Source organism: Salminus brasiliensis, chromosome 5, assembly GCF_030463535.1.
Source record: "Salminus brasiliensis chromosome 5, fSalBra1.hap2, whole genome shotgun sequence".
In the NCBI taxonomy this organism is placed as follows: Eukaryota; Metazoa; Chordata; class Actinopteri; order Characiformes; family Bryconidae; genus Salminus; species Salminus brasiliensis.
Window position 1 is genome coordinate 45,521,738 of NC_132882.1, and position 27,308 is coordinate 45,549,045.

The following is a 27,308-nucleotide window of genomic DNA, read 5'->3' on the forward strand; positions in this document are numbered from 1 at the left end:
AACTCCCCCAATGGGGGCGGGGATTCAGCTCGCCCTGCTCTGCTCAGGGGCGACAACGTGCTTTTCCACGGAGATAGTAAACAATCAGCGGTGACTGGGGCAGATCCCCCTCCCCGAGGACTGGTCATCTGCATGCGGGGTGAGTCCATTCATGTAGAGCTTCGACGACCTTCTGTGGCCGGAGAACCTCCAGCATTGGGACCATGAGTGGGTCTGGTGTGACTGGAGGAGGCGCATGGATTTCTTGACGGAGCACAAAAGGCACAGGTTCATGCTTGACAAGCTGCTCAACATCTGGATGAGGGAAGTGACACCAAGTATGGTCGTTTGCTGCCGAGGAGATTGATTTGTGGACGTTTGCGATTGAAATCGATGAGGTAATTCATTGTATTGATTAGGGGATCAATCACTGATGCTCTTTGATAAGCTGTTGATTGGGATTGATTGAGATGATTTGGGTGTCCTGATCATGTGATGAAGTCCTAAAGTGCTAACGATGCCATTGAGTTGCAAATAAGCTCAAGTTTGCATGAAAATTGGAATTGTCCCGTTCCACCTTAAATGGTGCATCAGTTCCATTCTGGCGCCTCAGGCGCCAGAATGGAACTGATGCACCATTTAAGGTGGAACGGGACAATTCCAATTTTCAAGCTGGGTAAATAAGAAATTCTGATTATTTCACCACCCAAACTCATTAACAACACCCTAAAACCTTATAAAACCCTCTTCTCTTTCCACACTTCCACACCCAATTCCCATGCACCCCGGATGCAGATGGACGGGATCGGGAACAGCATGCAGAAGAAGGCAGCTGAACTGGAGCGAATGGCCGAGGTTCTGATTACAGGAGAGCAGCTGAGGTAGGAGTGGCTGGAGAAGATCCTGCAATGTGTCAGAGCAGCTAGGCGAGCCAAACAAAAGGCCTGCAAGCCCCCATACAGGTTCCAGCAAAGAGACGCTCTTGCACAACCCCCTTGCATGTTGACGGTGGCCTGATTTCTAAATTCTGTCTCATGCAGGCAACCTTCAGAGTCTTACAGCAGCACTCCAGTTTCAATCATTATTATTATTATTATTAAAATGAACAACACACTCAGGCCAAACACAGTATGTTGCTATTACGGTGTTTACTAATGCTGGGGTACGTTAGTAAGTTAGACCGGTATGTATGATATGCAGGTATACAGATTATTAGAGCACTTACTTAAAGTCTAGTTACATTAGCTTTGGATCTCCAGTAGATAAATATTGTAAATGATTCAGTATCCGGTATGAATTATTCAGTATCTACTATGAATTATTCAGTATCTACTATGAATGATTGACTATCCACTATGAAATTTTCAGTATCTGTTATAAATTATTCAGTATCTACTATGAATTATTATGTATCTAGTTCTAATTGTTTTGTAATTATTATGAATTGTTTTGTATCCACTATGAATGGTTTAGTATCTCCTTTAAATTATTCACTATCCATTATGAATTATTCAGTATCCACTATGAATTATTCAGTATCCACTATGGATTATTCAGTATCCACTATGGATTATTCAGTAACTACTTCTAATTATTTTGTAATTATTATGAATTGTTTTGTTTCCACTATGAATTTTTCAGTATCTACTATACATGAGTCACTATCCACTATGAATTATTCAGTATCTACTATGAATTATTCAGTATCTACTATGAAATGTTTAGTATTTGTTATAAACTATTCACTATCCACTGTGAATTATTCTGTATCTAAAGGTTATTGAGTAAATACTATGAAATATTCACTTGACTATTAAAAGTAATAACTTTTTAATTGTTTGATTATATATATATATATATGTATATATATATTCAGTGTATTCTATTATGTATTCAGTATCCACTATGAATTATTTAGTATCTGCTATTAATTATTAAGTAGCTACTTTGAATTGTTTTGTAATTATTGTGAATTATTCAGTATCCACTATGAATTATTCAGTATATACTATAGATTATTCAGTAATTTCTAGAACCTATTCAGTATCTGCTATGAGTTTTTCCATACTTATTATTATTATTCACGATTTACTATGAATCAGTAGCTGCTATGAATTATTTCAGTATCTATTATAATGTATTTAATATACTATAAATTATTCAGAATATACTATTAATTACGTAATATCTACCACTGAGTGTTCAGTGTGTAATTTTAATTACAGAATATAATATATAACAAAAAAGTGGTTCTCTGAAGAAAGTTGAAAGGCTCTTTAAGGAACCAACAGTAGAACTTCAATGACATTGCTCTGAAGAACTAGAGGGAGGAATTTAAGTGTGGAGCCACGTGAATACCCTCGGAGATGGACTGTGTGTTTGCTCTTTCAGACAAGGACACGGCCTTCAGCCGCCATAACGCCATAAACTTCTATAGCTCTGGGGGGGTGGAGGGGGAGGTGTGGGGGGGGGGTTACTGTACGGCATCTCAGCAGTTCAGTAGTGTGAATTGCTGTGCATCTGCCACCTGCTCAGGTGAAGGGGTGCTCAGCAGAGTGTTCTGAAGGTGTGTGTGTGTGTGTTGGCTCGTGGCCAGCCTGTGATTTAGGCTACACATGTTTCTGAGATCAGTGCTTCTGATAAGGGCTGAAGGGCTTGAAGATGTTGGTGGGTTTGTGGAATTGGCGACAGTCTTCATGTGTGTTTACCGTCGACACCAGTGCGATTACTCTAACCCAGATTCCTGAGAACGATCTGCGAACACCAAAGAACCTCAATAGAAACGAACATCCTGCTGCTCGAGTTTCCACAACACGGACCTTAATGCTTAAAGACCCCATCAGTTACAGCTGGGTTCGGATATTAATGTTGTTAGAACTTCATACTGGATATTAATGTTATTAGAGCTTCATACTGGATATTAATGTTATTAGAGCTTCATACTGGATATTAATGCGATTAGAGCTTCATACTGGATATTAATGCGATTAGAGCTTCATACTGGATATTAATGCTATTAGAGTTTCATACTGGATATGAATGTTATTTGAGCTTCATACTGGATATTAATACTATTAGAGCTTCATACTGGATATTAATGTCATTAGAGCTTCATACTGGATATTAATGTTATTTGAGCTTCATACTGGATGTTAATGTTATTAGAGCTTCATACTGGATATTAATGTTATTAGAGCTTCATACTGGATATTAATGCGATTAGAGCTTCATACTGGATATTAATGCGATTAGAGCTTCATACTGGATATTAATGCTATTAGAGTTTCATACTGGATATGAATGTTATTTGAGCTTCATACTGGATATTAATACTATTAGAGCTTCATACTGGATATTAATGTTATTAGAACTTCATACTGGATATTAATGTTATTAGAACTTCATACTGGATGTTAATGTTATTAGAGCTTCATACTGGATATTAATGCTATTAGAGCTTCATTCTGGATATGAATGTTATTAGAGCTTCATACTGGATATTAATGTTATTAGAGCTTCATACTGGATATTAATGCGATTAGAGCTTCATTCTGGATATGAATGTTATTAGAACTTCATACTGGATATTAATGTTATTAGAGCTTCATACTGGATATTAATGTTATTAGAGCTTCATACTGGATATTAATGCGATTAGAGCTTCATACTGGATATTAATGCTATTAGAGTTTCATACTGGATATGAATGTTATTTGAGCTTCATACTGGATATTAATACTATTAGAGCTTCATACTGGATATTAATGTCATTAGAGCTTCATACTGGATATTAATGTTATTTGAGCTTCATACTGGATATTAATGTTATTAGAACTTCATACTGGATATTAATGTTATTAGAACTTCATACTGGATGTTAATGTTATTAGAGCTTCATACTGGATATTAATGCTATTAGAGCTTCATTCTGGATATGAATGTTATTAGAACTTCATACTGGATATTAATGTTATTAGAGCTTCATACTGGATATTAATGCGATTAGAGCTTCATTCTGGATATGAATGTTATTAGAACTTCATACTGGATATTAATGTTATTAGAGCTTCATACTGGATATTAATGATATTAGAACTTCATACTGGATATTAATGATATTAGAGCTTCATACTGGATATTAATGTTATTAGAGCTTCATACTGGATATTAATGTTATTAGAGCTTCATACTGGATATTAATGATATTAGAGCTTCATACTGGATATTAATGTTATTACAACTTCATACCGGATGTTCTTTGGTATCTCAATTAGTTTATGAACATCTACACCTCTGTTCTTTATTCCTCTACTGTAAAGAATAATCGGGCAGATTATGGTAATAAGCTCCTCTCATTATGAGCCTGAAGCTAAAGTTCCCCTTAACAGGTCTGAAATGAGGAAGCCTTGATGTGTCAAAAGCTGTAGAGCTCCTGGCTGTTGTTTCAGGGCTTTCAAAGAAGAGCCGGATTAAGATGGTCCACAGTGCGGTAATTGGGCTACAGATTAGGGCTGATCACACTGACCCCGTGACTCTGAGGTGCAGTGAGTTTATTTGTGGAAAAAACTGTCGAGACTTCAAACACTTCAGAGATACCGACTCAGTTCAGTGACCCAAAGGCCACCAGACCTGTTTACTTTAGGCAGGCAGGCTGTTCCTGGGCTGTGACTAGGTGGTCACTAAGGTGAAGCTGTTTTAGCTTAGTGGTTGCTATGGTATCCCAGCAGGTTGCTAGGTTGATAGTGCTGTAGCATGTCAGGTTGTTGCTAGGATGATTGCTGATGTACTGTACTGTTTTGCAGGTTGCGACTCCATGAGGGCAAGGTCATAAAGGACAGGAGGCATCATCTCCGCACCTACCCTAACTGCTTTGTGGCCAAGGAGCTCATCGATTGGCTGATGGAGCACAAGGAGGCATGTGATCGAGACACGGCTATCAAGATCATGCAAAAGCTGCTAGACCAGAGCATCATCCACCATGGTTGGTTCCTATACACTACCGGTTGTTTCTGTAATACATTTTATTTAGTAATGGACTAATATACGCTTCCTGTAGTGTATTACAGTCTGTCAGAATGAGCGTGTGGTTCATATGAACATTATAGGGCGAGTGGTAGGTGTCGGTACTCAGCATGTACGTTTCTCTTTTGCAGTTTGCGACGAGCACAAGGAGTTCAAAGATATGAAGCTGTTCTACCGTTTCAGAAAGGATGACGGGACTTTTCCTCTGGACAGCGAGGCCAAGGTCTTTATGAGGGGCCAGCGAATATACGAGAAGTAAGGCCTGCTTTAATATTGAAACTGTGTCAGCTGTGGGCAGATCAGGTTTTCGGGTCCTCGGCCTCGAGCTTTCCGAGCAGGGGTTGTTTTTGTTTTCCGCCTGTGAGGCAGGAGGGGACGTATTGTTTTTGTGCATTTTGGCCCCTCAACAGTAAATTAACAGTATCCATAGAAACCCGGGGTTCCAGCAGATTGAGAGTGGGGTGTTAGCCAGCTGGATTCATTAACCAGAGGCCGACTGCGAGAACCCACCGCTCTGCTGCAGCATCCTGTTTGTTCGGTGTCCTCTAGCCATTGTTTCTAGCTGGAGTTCAGCTACGAGCCGAACTGCACAGCCCTACGATGATGTTTGGCTAAAATGCCGATTGCCTAGGTGTTTTAGGTGGTTGCTAGTATGTTTGAGTAGATGCATCCGCGATGCATCTAAGGTGGTTGCTATGGGGTTGCTAGGAGGTTACTGTGCTGTTCCAAGTCGTCAAGTTTGGTGTCGCCGAGCAGAAGTTATGGTATCTTGGTGGTTGCTCGGCAGTTGCTATGGTATTCCAAGTGATTGCTTAAGTGTTACTTGATGGCTGCTATTGCATCTCTGGTGGTTGCTATGGGTTTACTAGTAGCTGCTGTCCTGCTATCTTGGTGGTTGCCATGCTGTTCCATGCTTGTTTGTTATGTTTGTTATGGTGTTGCTACATGGTTTCTTAGTGGTCACTATGGTGTCTCAGAGGGTTGTTTGGGTATGTGCATTTCAAGTGTTTGCCATGGTGTTGCTAGGCAGTTGCTATGGTATTCCAAGTGATTGCTTAAGTTTTACTTGATGGCTGCTATTGTTTCTCTGGTGGTTGCTATGATTTTACTAGGAAGTTATGGTATCTTGTTGTGGTATCTTGGTGGTTGCTTGGCAGCTGCTATGGTATTCCAAGTGATCTCTGTTGGTTGCTATGAGTTATTGTGTCTTGTTATGGTATCTTGGTGATTGCTATACTGTTTCAAATGTTTGCCATGGTGTTGCTAGGCAGTTGTTATGGTATTCCAAGTGATTGCTAGAGTGTTACGTGGTGGCTGCGATGGTATATCTGGTGGTTGCTATGTGTAGGTTCATGAGGAGGTTGCCGAGGAGGTGTGTAGCAGTTGCTATGGTAACCTAGGTGGTTGCTATGTGTTTACAGGGAGGTTGCAGTTCTGTTGGGGTGACTGACCAAAACAAAGTGGTAGTCTTTGGTGTTACTATGGCGTTGCTAGGTGGCTTGCCTGTGCAATCGCTAATAAATATGAGCAGCACAGCAGAACAGCTGCTGTTCACTTTTCAGCAGTGTTAGACCACTGTATCATTATACGTGTATCATTAACGCCGGTCACGCTCCTCTCTCTCGAGGTCGCCTCTCTCGCCAGCCCCCATCACCCCCCGCCCCCACCCCCCATGCTGCTCTCCACTCTTGCGTAACAGGAAGATGAAGTCCAGCAGGAGACATATGTCGCCCAAACTGTTGGCCTGCTTTTACATAATCAGCGTAAACACTGTGGTGTTGGCGGTTTGCACTCGCTGCTCCTGATTACAGAACACTGCTGGTTCCTCAATCTGTCGAGACCCGAGAGCTGGATCAGGAGCGCGGTGTGAGCTGGACTAGGCTGAGGGTGATTTGATTGGCTGATTGGTTTCGATATAAAGTATCAGTATAATTTCTTAACCTATATTCGTATCCTATCCCCGCTGACGTCATCTTACAGAAGGACCATTTAAGACCCAATACGTTAGCCAGCGGATGTAGCTAACATGCTACTACATGTGCACCCCCTCGACTGTATTAGCTAGCATGCTACTGGTTAGCCAGCCGAGCGCCCCCCCTGCTCCCCCACCACCCTTCACAGTGTGATCTAGTGGTTATCTAGAGTGGCAACACCCTGGCAACCACCTAAAATACTGTACACTTTACATGCTAAATGCTTTAAATAAGCTTCTGCTGATTAGCGACACCATAGGAACCACCTAAATTAACACACACTATACATTTGGAGATATTACACAAGGCTCTACACCTAGCATCATCCCAAAAAAACAACACCTGGAACAACATAGTAACCACCTAGAAACACCCTAGCAACCACTAGAGATACCACAGACACTGGTTAGCAACACCCTTGATCTAAAGTAGTGTACACAGTGTTTCATAAAGGACAGATTTAGACCAATCATAGAGAGCCTGTAGGGTTAGCAATACCCTAGCAACCACCTAAAGTACTATACACTATCCGTTTTATAATTCAGTTATATAAATACAGTTATAGAGAGCATGCACCATACCATAGCAACTCGTTAGCAACACTCTAGCGACAACCTACAATACTATAAACTATCCTTTTTTACAAAAGACACGTGTTTTACCTTAGCAGCTGGTTAGCAACACCCTAGCAACCACCGAAAATAATATGCACTATACATTTTATAGAGGACAGTTAGACCAATTATAGAGAGATTGCACTATTCCATAGCAACTGGTTAGCAACACCCTACCAACCACCTAGCAACTATACACTATATGTTTAATAGAAGACAGATTTCAACCAATCAAAGAGAGCCTCTACCTAACCAAAGCAACTGATTAGCAACACCCTAGCAACCACCTACAATACTATACTCTATCCTTTTTATAAAAGACACACTTCAACTAATCAAAGAGAGCCTGTATCATACCATAGCAGCTGGTTAGCAATACCCTAGCAACCACCTAAAATACCAGACTCTCGTTTTATAATGACCGCAGTAGACGTCTAGTTAGCTGATGACCAAAATGAGCAAGTCGTAGACAGGGAGGGGGACTTAGAAGGTAGATGATTAAGCATAAAATCAAGCATATTTGTCAAAATCAAAAGTTCAAATCTCATTTATGGTTTAAATAATAACAGAAGAAGATCTGACCGACTTTGCTAGTCTTGGACTAACGACCTGCTAACCGGCCTGGAAAGCTCTGTATGAAGTAGGTCAGTGTATCATATCATATCATATCATATCATATCTGCAGTGTTTAAGGTCAGTCATTAAGGTGTGATTGCTCAGCTGCAGGTTCAGGCCGAACAGGTGAACACCGTGTCCGTGTGTAGATGCTGATAAGGGTGCCTATATTTATGCCAGATCGGAGATAAGAGCGGAGCAGCCACTTGTGCTCATGCTCGACCTCATGTGAAATTTTTTTTTTTTTATAGATTCAGATTTACTGTTAAACCTGTTGGAACCTGACACCAACGCGGCAATTACTGACATACAGGTGACAAAAGTATGTGGACACCTTCAAAGCTAGCTAAACAGCCAAACAGTTCCTGATGATGTTGGAGGGGGTGGCAAATTTGGTGCGGCGCAACCACCTAGTATCATCCTAAAAGCCACCTGGACGACATAGGAGCCACCTAGAAGCACCCTAGCAACCACTAGAGATACCACAGAGACTGGTTAGCAACACCCTCGACCTAAAGTATCCTATCTTAAAGGCCAGATTTAGACCGATCATAGAGAGCCTGTAGAGCCTGTAGCTGTTACTAAAAAATAAGTATGTGGACACCTTCTCCACGTGTAGCGTTTCTTCTGGAATCAAGGGTACTATCACCCAGGAGTTTGCTCCCTCTGTCTGAAGTAACAGCCTCTACTCTTCTAGGAAGGCCTTAAAGTAGGTATTAAAACTGTTGCTGTGAGGAGAATTTGATTGCACCCAGCCCCAATAAGAGCGGGAGTGAGGTTCTAATGTTGGATGATTAGTTCTGGAGCTCCAGCTCATCCCAGAGGTTTTGGATGGGGCTCCTTTGACACGCCAGAAAACCCCACAACCCAGTGCCCAAAGCTCTAGCCTATGCTCGGCATTGCTCCAGGTGCTCCAGACAGCCCTATTTGATTGGTCAGTGCTTTTCTCGTGACAAGTAAATGGTGAACACCAGTGCAACCACCTAGCATCCCACTGGAAACCACTTGAAATGCCATTGCAACCACTAAGCGACATCCTAGCAACCGCTTAGGATGTCTCTAGCAACCACCTGACAGCTTAGAGATATCATGGCAGAGATACCATAGCAACTGGTTAGCAACACCCTAGCAACCACCCAAAATATTGTACACTGTATAAAAGCTTAAGCTGCAGCTTCTTCATGTTCTGCACACTCTTTAAAAAAAGGTGGTTCTCCAAGGGTTCTGTATAGAACCATCACCAGCTCAAAGAACCATTTGAATGTTGAAATAGTTCTTGCATGTTCGCAGGACGTTCTCCCGTGTCCTTGGCGACCTGCAGAACTCTGTTTTTAGCTGTGGTCACACAGAGAATTACAGTTCTGGCTTCTGCAAATAGCTCATCTCAAACGGCTACAGTCCGGCCATTCTGTTCATCAGCTGAATTTATTCAGGCTTCCAAACGGTCCGTTGAGTTGGCATGGTTCTTTAGAGAACCGCTGCTTTTACTATAGAAGAACCCCTGTATTAAGAGTGTAGAGGAAAAGCCCCCCCGTGTGAGTTCAGGCCCGTGGCTTTTCAGGTCTGAAGTGAAGAGGAATATCTGAGCGTATCTTAACGCAGTGTCTCGTGTCTCCAGGCTGATGAACGCCGAGAGCAGCCTGCTCCAGACCCGCGAGGAGGAGGGTGTGACGTACGAGCGGACGCTGGTGGCCTCCGAGTTTATCGACTGGCTCCTGCAGGAGGGGGAGATGGCCAGCAGGGAGGAGGCGGAGCAGCTGGGGCGGAGACTGCTGGAGCACGGCATCATTCAGCATGGTGAGAGGAACTTGGAGATACTGGCGTATGAGCATGTGTCTAAGACAAATCCGAGTACAGATACTGGCCAGTCTAAGACAAATCCGAGTACAGATGCTAATGAATACAAGGCCTGTCCGAGTACAAATACTGTCTAGTCCAAGACAAGTCTGAGTACAGATACAGTCCAGTCCAGTCCAAGACGAGTCAGAGGACAGATACTGTCCAGTCCAAGCTGGACCTAAATGCTTCTATAACTAAATAAATGTTCATCATATTCTTATAATCTTATTAGTTTTAATAAGACAAAAACTGTAATAGTGCTACATTCCTCGTGGTCTGTGAGGATCTCCTGCTGTCTGCTGATAATGGTGTCTGAATGGCACCGGTCACTGACTTGTGGTCAGGAAACACTGGCTATACTATATTAATCCATTCTGCTCACTCCAGGCTTCTATAACAGACAGTACTCTTTAAAACTGATGACCATCACCTCACACTAAAGCAGAGATGTTTCAATGTCCAGTATTAATTAAAATAGGATGATATGGTTTAAACCATATTTTTGATAATAAATAAAGTAATTTGCATGAATTATAATACATATGTTCAACAGCCAGGGTGTATAATTAGGGTGTGACCGATATTGGCAGAGACCGATATGTGATTCCAGATATTATCAGTTACTAATAACATTTAGTTCAGATTAAAAAAACAATATTTCTCTTCAATACAAACCTCAGATCTCAAAACTCCCGTCCTGTTCCACTTTTCACGCTGTAATTTTAGGCCTCAGTGATGTCACAGGGGTGAAGAGTGAGGGCGCAAATGGACTGAAATCTGCCGCGAACAGTGACAAAAGTTCTGCTGCAGCGCAAGAACAGAAATGATGATTAATGATGGTGACAACACAGGGAACAGCGCCCCCTGCTGTGTATAGGGGCATGGGGCAGAGTGCCCATGCTAACCCCTGTCCACTGTCACCTACAGCAGACAAGTGAGGGTCAGAACTTGACCTGGGTGATGGAAGAAGGTGGTTTGGGCCGATGAGTCGTGTTTTCTTCTCCATCACGTCAAAGGCTGGCACTGTTTACCTGTAGGGGGCGCCAGAACAACAAGTCCGAACCGCACCAGAACTTCTACTGGGTCTACTGGAACGTCCTGAACGTGCCAGATACGTTGGTATTGGAGGTGGTATTGGTTTGGTTGCAGTTCTGCGTAGTTTCCATGAGCTGAAGATGTTCTTCCTCCACTACAGTGTCTGGAACTCAGCCAGGGATGTTTACTGTGTACCTCGTTTACTGTACACAGTGTTGCTTGTGGTTCCATGTCTATGCTGGGCGTAATGTCCACTCCGTTTGTCAGAATTTCCAATGTGTATGTCACTGAGGTATTTTAAAGAGGTCACGACCTTCAGCGCTTCCTCTTTCCTGCTTTGCTGCTTGCGAAGGAGGTCTCAGCGAAAAACCTCAAACGTCTGAAGCTCTAATAATAAAAGCTCCTCACAGAAAGTTCTTCACCTAATGGTGATGAAGACGCTGCCTGATGCCTGAGACACGGTTCTACCAGAGTTCTGAGAAGAGTTCGGCTCTAGAACCTGCTTTTAAAATCAGATCATTAAAATGGTGGAGGGATACATGCTGCAGGGTGTAGTGCGGCTACAAAAAGTAGTCCCTAAAGAGAACTGCATTAGTGGAGATTCTCTATTCACTGTTTTACCACCACCATCATCATCATCATTATCATCATCTTCATCATCATCATTCCATATAAAACTCAGAAGACTGGTGTAGCCTCACTGGTGGGTTGCTGTGTTGACGTATTGGCCTATTAAAAGTGATCTATGAAAATGACCTCATTCACAAGGCAGCATGGATGGGCGGGGTCACACTGCTAGAGGCTGAATAGCTGGGTGTGTGTTAATGTTGGTTTTTGCACCGACATAGTTTCCATATATAGAGATTCTGTGTGTCGTAATATGGACCCTTTCATATTCGGCCACATCAGTCAGGCGAATGTTTGGGGCCTAAACACACTTTGACACATTGCTTAAAACTGGACAGTGTTTCTAGTCTACACACACTCACTTCCTCCTGCTGTGTGTAGCTGTGTGAGTCATTCATGTGACACAGGTGCCATTTCCACAATGCAAATATACGTCCAAATATTTGTGGACACCTTTTGTAATGAATGAATTCAGCTTCTTTAAGCTGCGCCACACTGTCACAGCCTGATTCTATTGGCACCATGCTGCCTAATAATGCCAGGCGTGGGCTATAGAGGGGTGTAAAGCAGCACCCCAGTGGAGGAGCTGTGTTCTTTGGAATTCGAGTTGGGGAGTTGTTGCTGAATGCAGTCAAAGCCTCACAGCAATGTTCTTTCTTCTTCTCTGGACAGTAGACACAGTTACTCCAACAGAAGCAGGATACACTAATTTAATAGCCTTGATTTCAGAAGAAACCGTGAATGGATGAGCAAGTGTCCCAATACTTTTGTCCACACATGGTTTATATACATGGGAGCTGATTGAACTGCCAACTGCTAACTAAAGTTACATAACTGCACTGAGTCTGTTATACAGCGGCGCGAGTGTGTGCGAGAGAGAGTGTGTGTGTGTGTGTGTGTGTGTGTGTGTGTGTGTGTGTGTGTGTGTGTGTGTTGGCAACGCTGCTGTGCAGTTGTTGTGTGATAAATGAGCGTGACAATGAGAGGCCCAGCACACACACAGTCACATGAACTCAATTCAGAGTGCTTTCTAAGCTTTTCCAGAGTGTGTGTGTGTGTGTGTGTGTGTGTGTGTGTGTGTGTGTGTGTGTAGTCATTTTGCTAACAGATCCTGAGGCTGATAGTAGGTGGAGAGTCTGATCAAAGCGAGAACTTCACCGAAAGTCTAATTCCAGACATTTAGCGTCTGAACTGAGCTTCTTCGGTTTGGGCCCTGCAGCGGCGAGGCTAACGCAGCTAACCGGTGTGGTGACACATCCTTCTTCACACGGCTGTCGTACTTATATACCTTTACTGAGAAGCTTTGATCTGGATAAAGCGTCGCTATTTATGCTTCCAGTGATTCAGTATCTGCTACCAGTGATTCAGTATCTGCTACCAGTGATTCAGTATCTGCTGCCAGTGGTTCAGTATCTGCTGCCAGTGATTCAGTATCTGCTGCCAGTGGTTCAGTATCTGCTGCCAGTGATTCAGTATCTGCTGCCAGTGATTCAGTAAAAAATAAACAACAACCACTAGATAAAACACCCTATGAAGTGTGGGGGAGCTCGGCTGGCTAACCAGTAGCATGCTAGCTAATACAATCGAAGGGGGATCAGCTCGACTGGTTGACTAGTAGCATGCTAGCTCCATTGGCTGGCTAACGAGTAACATGCTAGCTACAGTGATTCAGTATCTGCTTCCAGTGATTCAGTATCTACTTCCAGTGATTCAGTATCTGCTGCCAGTGATTCAATATCTACTGCCAGTGATTCAGTATCTGCTACCAGTGATTCAGTATCTGCTTCCAGGGATTTAGTATCTGCTCCCAGTGATTCAGTATCTGCTTCCAGTGATTCAGTATCTGCTACCAGTGATTCAGTATCTGCCATGAATGATTCAGTATCTACTTCCAGTGATTCAGTATCTGCTACCAGTGATTTAGTATCTGCCACAAATGATTCAGTATCTGCTCCCAGTGATTCAGTATCTGCTTCCAGTGATTCAGTATCTGCTACCAGTGATTTAGTATCTGCCATGAATGATTCAGTATCTGCTACCAGTGATTTAGTATCTGCTGCCAGTGATTCAGTATCTGCTACCAGTGATTCAGTATCTGCTACCATTGATTCAGTATCTGCTACCAGTGATTCAGTATCTGCTGCCAGTGATTCAGTATCTGCTACCAGTGATTCAGTATCTGCCATGAATGATTCAGTATCTGCTTCCAGTGATTCAGTATCTGCCATGAATGATTCAGTATCTGCTTCCAGTGATTCAGTATCTGCCATGAATGATTCAGTATCTGCTCCCAGTGATTCAGTATATTAACATGCTGGTCACACTTCTAAACCTTCTCCCATTAATTAAAACGTGTGGGGTCGTAGTTTTGGGGCTATTGCCTCATCTTGCACTTTACTGCTTATTGTTTGTTGTTTATTGTTTGTTGTTTATTGTTTATTGTTGACTGCAGACACAGAGCTGAGTCCACATACCGCGGGGGCTGTTGCGTAGTAGTAAAGAATGCAGAATGCAGAGTAGAGAGCAGACTGGGCCAGCATGTGGAGCGGCCTTTGTCCTCAAAGAAGCTGCAAGCGAGAGATTCAACTCCTATATACACACACACACACACACACACACACACACACATACACACTCGCCTGCCTGCATTCCTCTGAGGCCATACACATACTCCCCTATCACTGAAGGCCCATCACACAAACAGGCCCCTGTCTCAGATGTTGTAAGCTGATTTGTCCGACATCCTGTTTCCAATTTTGAAATCCCTGCATTCTGATCTCTGCTGCAGATAGAAGAACACGAGTGTGTTTAAACTATGAGCTCCGTTAGCCTCATAGTCCTAGTGCTAAATAGTGGACTATAAGCTTATGAACCTGTTAGCATTAGCCTCGTAGTGCTAATGTGGGGCTCACACTGGGTGAAACCAGGTGGGTTCCAGGTGGGCACGGGCTCCGAGTAGGTTAGTACTTGTGCCTTTACTGGGACCTAGTTGGGTTCCCATCATTACAGGCTACCCTGATCTCACATGGGTCCCGTCTAGGCCCCGCATGCAGTGTACAACCCAAATGAGGCCTATGCTTAACCCCTACTGATCCCTAGTGGGACCCTGATGGGCATCCATATGTAAGGAGCCAACATGGAATCTACACATGGGCATGTGACCCGGCTTATCCCGTCCTGTCGAAACCTCCTCTCACCACCCATTTCCCTCTCTTCCCAGTCACCAACAAGCATCACTTCGCAGACGGCGGACTACTCTTCCAGTTCCGGATGAATTTCCGCCGGCGGCGGAGGTTGATGGAGCTGCTGCACGAGAGAAGCCGAGTAATCCCCGAGAGCCAGGACAGCCCGTTCTGCCTCCGCAAGCAGAACCCCGACAGCGGGAACAGCAGCTTCCTCTCCGGTCAGTCCTGCGCCTCCCTTAAGCCAAGTTCTAGCTAACAAAAGTCATTTAGGACGTTCTAGAATAGATTTAAAAGTAAGAACCCCTCCCGAGTGGAGCAGCTGTCTAAGCGCTGCCAAACCTAAAGAAGGGGAGGGGGGGGGTTGCACTCTAGTGGTCACGTGCGGTGAATATGGTCATGGTAGTGAAACTGCTAGAGCAGGCTGAAGACTGCAGGGAGAGTAAACCCGTATTAAACACTTAAGGTGCGCAGGTAGGTATTGTGGATAAACAGGCTAGGTAGCTGCACGGTTGCCATAGCAACCTAAAATGCTGTGCTGTTTTTTTTTATATATATATATACTATGTTTCCGTCATGTCTGCATTTCACTCGCCGGCTCCCTTTTCAGACATTTTAGACAGTACAGCATGACAACCAATGACCTTATGAGTAAACATTGATTCTTGTGCTGAATATCTGGCAACCTTCGGGCAGATAGCTAGCGCAGAACTGAAGGTTTGCTGGCACGTCATTGATAACCGCGTTCAGGACAAGTGGGCGCCCATGATAATCACCACCCTCATACTGTAACGTAAACATTTTGCTGTGCAGGAAGATAAACGCAGCCTGTTACCTTCACAAGCAGCACTGTGACCACATCTCCTACACTGTTACCTTCATCTGGTCCTAATGTTTTGGCTTATTAGGATAAACTGATCGTCACAGTGCTTGTTGTCAATGGTAGATCTTACAGAGAACCCTTTCTCTCTCTCTCTCTCTCTCTCTCTCTCTCTCTCTTTCGCTCTCTCTCCATCTCCAGTGAGCCCCACTAAGGAGATCAGGGTGGTGTGTGTGAGGCGCAGCAGTATGAGCAGTAGCTGTGGCAGCAGCGGTTACTACAGCAGCAGCCCCACCCTCAGCAGCAGCCCCCCGGTGCTCTGCAATCCCAAGTCAGGTAAGTGACTGTCACACACCCTGCATCTCTCACATAAAAACTGGAACACCTCATGAAGAGCTTTGTCTGACCTTACACTACATGTCCAAATGTTTGTGGACACCCCTTCTAATGCGAATGCATTCAGATACTTGACGTTGCACCCATTGCTGCTGACACAGATGTGCAAATGCTTGTCTAGTCCCTGTAGAGAAGAAGTACTGCCAATAGAATAGGAATCTCTGGAGCAGATCAACATCATGAACCTGTCAGAACCATGCTGCCTAATACTGCCAGGCGTGGGCTAGAGGGGTATAAAGCCCCCCCAGCATTGAGGAGTTGTGGAGCAGTGGAGGAACTGTGTTCTCTGGAATGATGGTGGTGGAGGAGCTCCATCCAGTACTTTCGGGATGAGTTGGGTTGGGGATGAGGTGAGGTGATTTCTGCCCTTGATTTCAAAAGAAACAATGAATGAGCAGGTGTCCTAATACTTTTGTCCAATAATATAGTGTATTTAAATATATGGGCATTTGATCTTGGTTTAAATAGTATTGCAAGTGTAGCACAAACCGTTGAGGCCTTCTCGTCAGGGTTCCACAGTTCTGCCGGTCCTAAACGCTGTATTACCCACAACCCCACACACACACACACACACACACACACACACACACACACCTCCACATCTGCTCCACTACGCTGTAATTGGACCATTAAAATGTTGACAATAATCCCAAGAGGAGTCAGCGCTTTTTCCCACAAAACGACTTCCCGTCTGAGACTGAGCCAAGACCAGCAGCTCGGAGCTCCACAGAAAAACTGAGGATCTGGGTCCACGGGTTCCTCTCTAGAGCTGGATCTACATATTAGGCAGTGAGCGAACAGTTGGTTTTTGAAGGTGATGAAGGTGCTGAGGCAGTAGAAATGGGATGTTCTAGACTGGGATGTTGTGACTGGGTCAGAACATCTCCAGAACATCAGGCTGCAGGGCTTGTGGGGTGTTCCTTCCCGTTATGCAGTGGTCAGCATCTACCAAAAGTGCTCCAAGGAAGGACAACTGGGGTCATGGGCACCCAAGGCTCTCAGTGATGCTCATGGAGGCCCCGCCCACCTCACAACTTACAGGACTTAAAGGAGCTGCTGCTGACGTCCTAGATGATGAAAAGAAAAGTATGTAAACACTGTAAACGTTTTGCACACGATACAGGGCAGCCAATCACAACAGAGCTAATTTACATACACTATATGGACAAAAGTATTGGGACACCTGCTCATTCATTGTTTCATCAAGGGTATTTTAAAGAGCTGATCCTGCTTCTGTTGGAGTAACTGTCTCTACTGTCCAGAGATTTTAGAGGAGGAGCATTGCTGTGAGGATTTGATTGCATTCACTGACGAGAGCGTTATTTAGGTCAGGATGTTCAGGATGCAGGATGATGATCACCACCCCACCTCATCCCATCCAAAAGTACTGGATGGAGCTCCTCCACCACCATCATTCCAGAGAGCACAGCTCTTCCACTGCTCCACAGCTCCTTAATGCTGGGGGGCTTCATACCCCTCTACTAGCCCACGCCTGGCATTATTAGGCAGCATGGAGCCAATAGGGTCATGATATTGATGCTGAACCCTGAACTTTAGAGAAGTGTGTTAGAGTGGAACCAGCATAGAGCACTCACACTGGGAGCCTGGAACTCTGTGTGTGTGTGTGTGTGTGTGTGTGTGTGTGTGTGTTTGGCAAGTGCACTCGGTCCTTGAAATGGAGAGGCAGGGGGCACAGCCAACAGGCATACACTCAAACTGAGCAGATTCTGCACACACACACACACACACACACACACACACACACACACACACATACACACACATACACCACACCAAATTAGAACATCAGCCTCCACAGTTCTCCTCCTCCAGAGGCTTAATCCTTAAAAGTCTAGACCTAGACTGCTGTAGGCTGAATGGGTGGAGCTAAACTGCTGTAGGCTGAATGGGCGGTGCTTCACTGCTGTAAACTGAATGGGCGGTGCTTCACTGCTGTAGGCTGAATGGGCGGTGCTTTACTGCTGTAGGCTGAATGGGCGGTGCTTTACTGCTGTAGGCTGAATGGGTGAAGCTAAACTGCTGTAGGCTGAATGGGCGGTGCTTTACTGCTGTAGGCTGAATGGGCGGTGCTTTACTGCTGTAGGCTGAATGGGTGAAGCTAAACTGCTGTAGGCTGAATGGGCGGTGCTTTACTGCTGTAGGCTGAATGGGCGGTGCTTTACTGCTGTAGGCTGAATGGGTGAAGCTAAACTGCTGTAGGCTGAATGGGCGGTGCTTTACTGCTGTAGGCTGAATGGGTGAAGCTAAACTGCTGTAGGCTGAATGGGTGAAGCTAAACTGCTGTAGGCTGAATAGGCGGGGCTAAACTGCTGTAGGCTGAATGGGTGAAGCTAAACTGCTGTAGGCTGAATGGGTGAAGCTAAACTGCTGTAGGCTGAATGGGCGGTGCTTTACTGCTGTAGGCTGAATGGGCGGTGCTTTACTGCTGTAGGCTGAATGGGTGAAGCTAAACTGCTGTAGGCTAAATGGGCGGGGCTAAACTGCTGTAGGCTGACTGGGTGTAAACAGTGTTTAATCATTTACTTCTTCATCTTTAATTACTTTGATGTTGCTGATCAGATGCTTAAATGCTCTACTGGTTGTTTTTGCATGTTTAGTGTGTGTGTGTGTGTGTGTGTGTGTGTGTGTATGTGTGTGTGTGTGTGTGTGTGTATGTGTGTGTGTGTGTGTGTATGTATGTGTATGTTTGTATGTGTGTGTATGTGTGTGTGTGTATTTGTGTGTATGTGTGTGTGTGTGTGTGTGTGTGTGTTTAATAGAAGCTGTATACATTTGGCTCTCGGTTGCTCAGGCAGTGCTTTGTCAGCTTTCGTAGGAGCATTGACATGAAACAGCAGAGCGTATGTATGTGTGTGTGTGTGTGTGTGTGTGTGTTTGCGTGTGTGTGTGTGTGTGTGTGTGCGCCTCTTTTTGGCAGCCGTGTGGCTTCCTTCTGATTGGTTTCTAGGCTCCTCCAATCCCAGCCTGCCTCAGCTCACCGCCCAGAATAAGAGCAAATTAAACAGCACAGAATCAGAGAGCACACACACACACACACACACACACACACACAGTTTTAGACCTATACATCTGAGGACTCTCTCTACCCCTATCTCTCTCCCTCTCTCTCGGCATGAGGCCGTATTAAACAGTGGGAGACTGGAAGCCGTGTACAGCAGTGCGCTTCTCCTGCCATTAGACTGTGTGTAATGTCAGCTAACCCGCTAACTCTAACTGTAGCTAATGAAGCTCACAGGATGGCCAGCTCCACCCAATGGCTAAAATAAGATGTAGCAAACCATGCTAACAAGCCAACTCCCATCTATTTATAATGTCACTATTATATTATTACATATTAATGAACTATTTTCAGAGTGTAACTCTAAGACCAGATGCTTGCAAGCTCACCCGGCTCGGCCTGAGCAAGCTGCAGAAACCACAGCGCTCACGGGCGCAGCCGAGGCCCTGTAAACGTCCTGTAGATGCTTCAGGATGGGGGTTACGTTTGAGTCCTCCAGAGGGTTCTAGGGATCCAGCCGCAGGGCGAGCGTTCGAGCGGATTAGCAGGGCTGAGGGCTGACTCCCTCTGATTACAGCAGGAGCAGAGCGATGACTCAGCCATTAGATTACTGACCCTCAGGCTGATATCACCACCAGCAGACCCACCACACCCGGTTACACCATCAGTACTGCTCTGTACACAAAAACACAAACACACACACACATATATGTATATATACAGTGCCAGTCAAAGGTTTGGCTGAATGTGTGCTCATCATCATCTTAACAACATCTGGAGGATGTTGGAGGACACTGGGGACACACGGGTATCCGCCGTAGGAAGGATGTCATGGCTTGGGGGGTTCGAGAAGGCCTAGCAGCTGTATGAGCCAATCAGCACCTTTCATTTCAACATACAGCTTAACCCCCCCCCCCTTATGTATGTATATATGTATATATATATACACATATAGGGCACACACATGACCCCACATCCTGACAAGTTTAAAAACAAGCCCCTGTGTGTGTGTGTATGTGTGTGTGTGTGTGTGTTTCACACAGTACTGAAGAGACAAGTAAGCCCAGAGGAACTGCAGACTCCTGGAGGCCAGTTCATAAAGAAGACATTCACAGTAAGTCTCTCTCTCACACACACACACACGCACGCACACACACACACATTTCTTTTTAAGTGTGTGTGCAGCACGCAGAACCTCACTATTCACTTTGGGCGGCGTCTGTTTGGCTCCAACTCACCCTGCCCTTGTTTGGGCGTGTGTTTCGGTAACGACCCGTCCTTATAGTAAACAGGGCAGGGACCAGCTACAGGACCAGCACCGTGGTCCTGACTGTGAATAGCGCATGTTGTGTAATGCATATGATATATTATTATTACTTATAGACACATATGGGGACTTATTAGAGAGAGAATATTAGGGTTGCCCACTCATATATGTAAATATGTAATACATACAGGATATATTACTATTACTATTATATTACTACACTATATCTTATATCATATATCATCTATATATCCATGTATATATATGTATATATCTGTACATATGAGGCATGTTATGTGTGTGTTCAGATTGTAGGTGACGCTGTAGGCTGGGGGTTTGTGGTTCGAGGGAGTAAACCCTGCCATATCCAGGCTGTTGACCCCAGTGGACCAGCTGCTGCAGCTGGGATGAAGGTAGTGTACCCAAAGTGGACACACACACACACACACACACACACAGCTTTTATTTTTTTAAGGTTTAATTTGAAAACTTTAACATACATCAATGATCCAAAACATTATGACCTATAAGGGATACCATGGTGGGGAAACCACAGATACCACCTCTGCAGAGGGGGCTGTGCATTAGGCAGGTGGTCATAATGATTTGGCTCATATGTCTAAAAAGCACATTGTTAATTATGTAATTCTATATGATGTGATACCGGTTGGAGGAGGGGGGTGGCAGAGGTGTGGAGCCTTAGATTAGGATACCCTATAAAGCCCATACAGGACGATGCTCTCACTGACCCCACAGTGGCTCATGCCGCATGTCACACACGTGCGTGTGTGTGTGTGTGTGTGAGTTAGCGAGTGTGTCAGGTGACTCTCTCGCTCTCTTTCTGAGGCTGTAAGGCTGTACAGCTTTCTGCCTTAAGGAGCCGCTCTGCCTGTGCAGCTGTATCACTTCCCCTTTAACCTCCATTTACGAGGGCTGATTGCATAACAGTGGAGCCCAACCCCAGCCGAACACAACAGGAGTGAGTGTGATGAGGCCGAGATCTGCTGCTCTGCTTTCTGCTGTAAAATACACGGACAGACAGCCTCGTTTCATTGGTCATAAGTATTTGGACATATCGATATTTTGACGTGTAAAAAAAAATAACACAACCATGACTTTTTAAATTATATATTGCAGTAGGAAGCAAGATAGCTAATCTCTTCAAAGATAATGGTTGTAGAGCTGTATGCACAGTGCATGCTGGGTAGTGTAGTCCTGGCTGAGTACAGAGTTGGGGTCACGCTGGGAGACGAACACAAACACTCTGAATGAATCACAGACGAGGTCTGAGTGGGTTAAACAGTGAGCCATTAGTCTCCAGCTGACCCTCCGTTCGGATTTCTTTGCTGCTGACTCGCTCTCTCGCCCTCCCGTCCCCAGGTTTGCCAGTTTGTGGTTTCGGTCAACGGGCTGAATGTGCTCAACCTGGACTACAGGACGGTCAGCAGCCTCATTCTGACTGGGCCCAGGACGGTGGTCATGGAAGTCATGGAGGAAGTGGAGTACTGAAGACTAGCCACCGCCTACTTTTTATTTCTCTCTCTCTCTTTCTCTGTCAGTCGGTGTCACTCGCTCATTTTTGTCCTCACTGCCTTAAGAAAATCTCAACAAATGTAAGCGTACGTTATTCCTATGAAGCATCACTGGTGCAGGTTCGAGGGGGTGGGGTCCCCCTTACTTTGAATGGTTGGTTTTATAGAGCAGCCCAAAGGGTTCCACTACCGTCGCGTAGTAATTGGTTTCCTCGATGTATTTTTATTTTCGTTCCCGTGTTTTCTTAGTTTTTTTCGTTCCAAACCCTGACAAACACCTGAACAGAAATATCAGGAATCCTTTCTCAACAATAAGCTATTACCGCTCTGAATGTGCTCAGACTGCTCCAGGAAAAAAACACAGCGCATCCAACCAAACCAAAGCCTCCTCCTCAAACAGCTGTAAAAACATGGAGGCTCACAGAAAGCTCTGCTGATGGATATTACACAGTGACCTACTTTACTGTGTGCAATGTAAACACACCACCCTCGTTCCTCTGCAGTTCCTACCCGCCACCACTAGGGTGGATAGCAGTTGTCAGTACCATTTATTTAGGAGGTTTTTGTTTGCATTTGCTCCAACCAGTTCAGAGCCCTGAGATTCGCACATCGTAAAGGGCAGCTTTAAGAGGTTTTCTTCGGACAGTGACGATGCCGTACTTTCTCGGCGGGTTCTTGGTAGAACCCATAGTTGGATCTTCAGCGGAACGCTCCAACGAGAAGCCCATCTTAGCCCATCAGCTCAAAAGTCGCCTTCAGAGACACTACTCCTCGAACTGTTGGGAGGTTTTCCAGACACATGTCTGTAAGAAATGTTACCACAGGACGTCCGGAATGTTCTCGGAATGTTTTCGGAATGTTCTCGGAATGTTTTCGGAATGTTTTCGGAATGTTCTGGAGATCTAGAATGTCTGCTGGACTTGTTTCTGTTTCATGGCCTGGTATCGTCGTTCGGGTGGAGCTCCATTCTTCTCCTCTGCTGGTCAAGAATACACTACGGTGATGCAGCGGTGCAGCGCAGCCGAGCGTGGCTAACAGCCGCGTTTCCAGGGCTAAACATCAATACGTCTTGTCCAGACACACTGGTGGACTCTGGACTTCTTTAACCCTGTAGAGCCAGACACACTCGTCAGTATGCTCGGTGTGTATGGAGTAAGCGTACACTTCGACAAAGTTCGTAGTCATGACGCTTACGTGTAGCTCATACTGTAGGTGCCCATGTAGCGCCTGACAGCCAATCGGAGAGCAGTCGTAGTTTTCTGTATCACAGTGATCAAGATTCTGATTAGGCGTAGCGTTGTTGCGCAAACATTAGCATTAACCTAGTCCCATCTATATATAGCTTTAGCTTAGCTTATATCTATAACGTGCTAAAGGCTACGTTTCTAAGGAGGAAGTCCACCAATGTCCTGCATAATGAAACTATCTATTAAGACGTGAACAAAAAGTCTTTCCGAGCTTTCAGTCGTTCTAGATAACCTCCCCCAGTCAGAGCTGGAGTTCTACAGTGGAGGTTCTAGATAAGCTCCCCCAGTCAGAGCTGTGGTTCTACAGTGGAGGTGAAGGGAAGCAGACGTCTGAAGCTCTAATAATAAAAGCTCCTCACAGAAAGTTCTTCACCTAATGGTGATGAAGACGCTGCCTGATGCCTGAGACACGGTTCTACCAGAGTTCTGAGAAGAGCTCGGCTCTAGAACCTGCTTTTAAAATCAGATCATTAAAATGGTGGAGGGATACATGCTGCAGGGTGTAGTGCGGCTACAGAAAGTAGTCCCTAAAGAAAACTGCATTAGTTCAGATTCTCTATTCACTATTTTACCTTCATCATCATCATCATCATCATCATTCCATATAAAACTCAGAAGCTGAGTTGTAGCTGCACTGGTGGGTTTGGATAGGAGATAAATTATGGGCTGTATCTGTGTAGTAGTCATGGCGACTGATGCCTGCTTCCATTCACCTCCACTGTGGAGAGATCAGAGTGGGTCAGTTTCTCTACAGTGAAGCTCAGATTCGACTCTGAGTCAGCTCCTCTTAAAGACAGAGTTATGCTAGAATTTTAAAAATTGGTGGAATTTCCCTTTATGTATAGAAAAGTAAAAGATATATATATATATACAGTCCAGCAGTGCTAAATGTTGGAGTAATCAGCCATTTAAGCAGGGATGTGTTCCAGCTGTGTGCCTAAGTAGCGCTTGCTAACAATCAGGAGTAGCAGTGCTGGGCTCCAGAAGAGTGTTTCATACATAAGGAACACAATGGGGGTTCCACTGTGGAGCGGATAGTGCGGTACTGTCCAGCGATTGTCCACTGCCAAACCATATCAGTGCCATCTTCTTCATGCCTCATTTGTTTGGAGTGAATGGGTCTCCTTCGTAGCTACTGTTGTGAGGTTGGGCAAGCTTTCCAGAACACTGATAAAAACCCTATTCAGCCCTCAGTGTATATCACAATACCTACATTTAGAGCGTTATTAATTATTATTCACCCTAATGAGAGACTGTAGCTCCGCCTCCTCAGTGTATATCACAATACCTACATTTAGAGCGTTATTAATATTCACCCTAATGAGAGACTGTAGCTCCTCCTCCTCAGTGTATATCACAATACCTACATTTAGAGCGTTATTAATTATTATTCACCCTAATGAGAGACTGTAGCTCCGCCTCCTCAGTGTATATCACAATACCTACATTTAGAGCGTTATTAATTATTATTCACCCTAATGAGAGACTGTAGCTCCGCCTCCTCAGTGTATATCACAATACCTACATTTAGAGCGTTATTAATTATTATTCACCCTAATGAGAGACTGTACCTCCGCCTCCTCAGTGTAGATCACAATACCTACATTTAGAGCGTTATTAATTATTATTCACCCTAATGAGAGACTGTACCTCCGCCTCCTCAGTGTATATCACAATACCTACATTTAGAGCGTTATTAATTATTATTCACCCTAAGGAGAGACTGTAGCTCCGCCTCCTCAGTGTATATCACAATACCTACATTTAGAGCGTTATTAATTATTCACCCTAATGAGAGACTGTAGCTCCTCCTCCTCAGTGTATATCACAATACCTACATTTAGAGTGTTATTAATTATTATTCACCCTAATGAGAGACTGTAGCTCCGCCTCCTCAGTGTATATCACAATACCTACATTTAGAGCGTTATTAATTATTATTCACCCTAATGAGAGACTGTAGCTCCGCCTCCTCAGTGTATATCACAATACCTACATTTAGAGCGTTATTAATTATAATTCACCCTAATGAGAGACTGTAGCTCCGCCTCCTCAGTGTATATCACAATACCTACATTTAGAGCGTTATTAATTATTATTCACCCTAATGAGAGACTGTAGCTCCGCCTCCTCAGTGTATATCACAATACCTACATTTAGAGCGCTATTAATTATAATTCACCCTAATGAGAGACTGTAGCTCCGCCTCCTCAGTGTATATCACAATACCTACATTTAGAGCGTTATTAATTATAATTCACCCTAATGAGAGACTGTAGCTCCGCCTCCTCAGTGTATATCACAATACCTACATTTAGAGCGTTATTAATATTCACCCTAATGAGAGACTGTAGCTCCGCCTCCTCAGTGTATATCACAATACCTACATTTAGAGCGTTATTAATATTAGCTCGTTAGCCGCCATTAGTAAAGTCAAATGAGCTAGCGTGTGCTCACCAAATGGCTTTGCTTGCTAGCTAAACTGGCAGTTTGTTTAGCTATCATGATGCTAAGTCCATTATCTGGGCCTAAGTAGCTAAGCTAATTAGCAGAGCCAGCATGAGCCAGCTAGCTGTAATGTTAGCGCTTTTCCTGAACATCGTGTGGAAAGCTTGCACAGCATCACAACGTTAGCTACAAACGCTAGCAGGTTTGTGTACGGAGCATGGATAGGAGGACCGGATATTTGTAAGGGGCTCTCTTTAGAGGCATTGGTGAGGAAAGACGACCCGAAAAAACAGATCAAGCTCGAATTGTTTTTATATTTTGCTGCTAATCCTCACGGTCACCTAATGGTCACCTGTCGTTGGGGCTGGGTATCCTTTGGGTATCACACATGTTTGGGTATCCTCATTACAGCGTTCCCTTCAGCTCAGACTACAAACGCCAGAACGCTCCAGTACGCTAATGCTAATTCCTTCTATCCCTGCTATGGGATTCTGGGAGTATCTTAGCACCAAGCTAACGGTTTATTCTGGGTGTTCTAGCTTCATCACAAACATCCAAAGCTCCTGAAAAGTGTTCGTATGTTTACGTAAAGCTAGTAAGTACACTAGTTAGCATATTCGCGAACTTTACAGTACCGAGTCCTGGTACACGCTCTGTGTCCAGGAACGACCCGGCACTGACCCGCTCACACTACCGTTCACATCCACAGCCCATATCTAGAACCCCCGGGAGGACTGGAGTGCTTTATTTTTATTGGGCAAAAAAAAAAAAGGTTTTCAGCCTTCCTAGTGAAGTCCTGCCCAATGGGAGAGCATGTCTGGCTGGATCTACCCAGATACCACGGAGAGAACCGCTCTGATTGGACAATGTTTTACAAATGTAACCATTTTGTTGCTGAACAGAGCTTAAAAATTAAAGTATAATTTAAAAAAATGACAGAATAAAAAGTATGTACTTTTTACGTCTCCGAAGTCATTAGGACGTCTCTGGAAGCCTAGAAGGCCCTGATTGGATGTAATTTCGACAGCCTGGACACTGACAATCAGCTTTCTGTCCTTTGTTCCTGGGCGAAAAAACGTCCGCACCGGCAGGCCGCTCTCCACCGCGTCCAGCCTGGCGAAGTGTGAAGTGTGTGAGGCTGAAACAGTGCTGTTCAATCAAACAAAGGGAGAAGTCCAGCTTCCAGGACACGAGGAGCTGCAGCACTGACCGTACAGGAGTCAACGTGTCCGGGTTCGGCTGCTAAGCTGGCGGCACCGCCGCCTCTGTATTTTGCAGTGCAGCTCAGAATCATGTGTGTGTTCGTACACTTTTATTATTAAACACGTTGATTTGCATCGATCTGTGTGTGTGTGTGTGTGTGTGTGTGTGTGCTGGGGTCGTAGCACCATGTGACACTAAACCTCACCATCATTAAAGCAGGACCGTGTCGTCTGGATCATCAGGGTGGGAGTCGCTGCACAGTAGAACAGTGCACCAGTGCCTCGAGCAGCTCGGCGGGACCTCCTGACCTCCACCTCCACCATCTCTGAATTACGTTACGTTAGAATTTCACACGAAAGCCCACTTTTAATGTTTCTTAACCACTGAATTTACACATTAAATAATAATAATAATAATAATAATAATAATAATGATAATCCTCCTTAACCTCATAAATCAAACCCGCGCTACTCGATAAAACTCAAATATC

The 27,308-nt window shown here is 44.5% G+C and overlaps 1 protein-coding gene across 1 annotated transcript; it reads left to right on the forward strand.

Annotated features, from left to right (window-relative positions):
• Positions 1-23: 23 nt before the first annotated feature.
• Positions 24-26,952, forward strand: deptor (DEP domain containing MTOR-interacting protein). Its single transcript, XM_072680637.1, has 10 exons — positions 24-377; positions 775-860; positions 4,782-4,960; positions 5,133-5,256; positions 9,822-10,000; positions 14,925-15,107; positions 15,908-16,042; positions 20,165-20,235; positions 20,697-20,801; positions 21,769-26,952. Exons 2-10 carry the CDS (start codon positions 775-777, stop codon positions 21,895-21,897), a joined length of 1,191 nt encoding a protein of 396 aa, XP_072536738.1. The 5' UTR covers positions 24-377; the 3' UTR covers positions 21,898-26,952.
• Positions 26,953-27,308: the final 356 nt, after the last annotated feature.

Excerpts from the sequence above, each read along its gene's own strand:
- deptor (XM_072680637.1), top strand. The coding sequence starts at position 775 with ATGGACGGGATCGGGAACAGCATGCAGAAGAAGGCAGCTGAACTGGAG. Across the intron at positions 5,257-9,821 it reads GGCCAGCGAATATACGAGAA|GCTGATGAACGCCGAGAGCA; the intron begins GTAAGGCCTGCT and ends TCGTGTCTCCAG. Across the intron at positions 20,236-20,696 it reads TCATAAAGAAGACATTCACA|ATTGTAGGTGACGCTGTAGG; the intron begins GTAAGTCTCTCT and ends GTGTGTGTTCAG.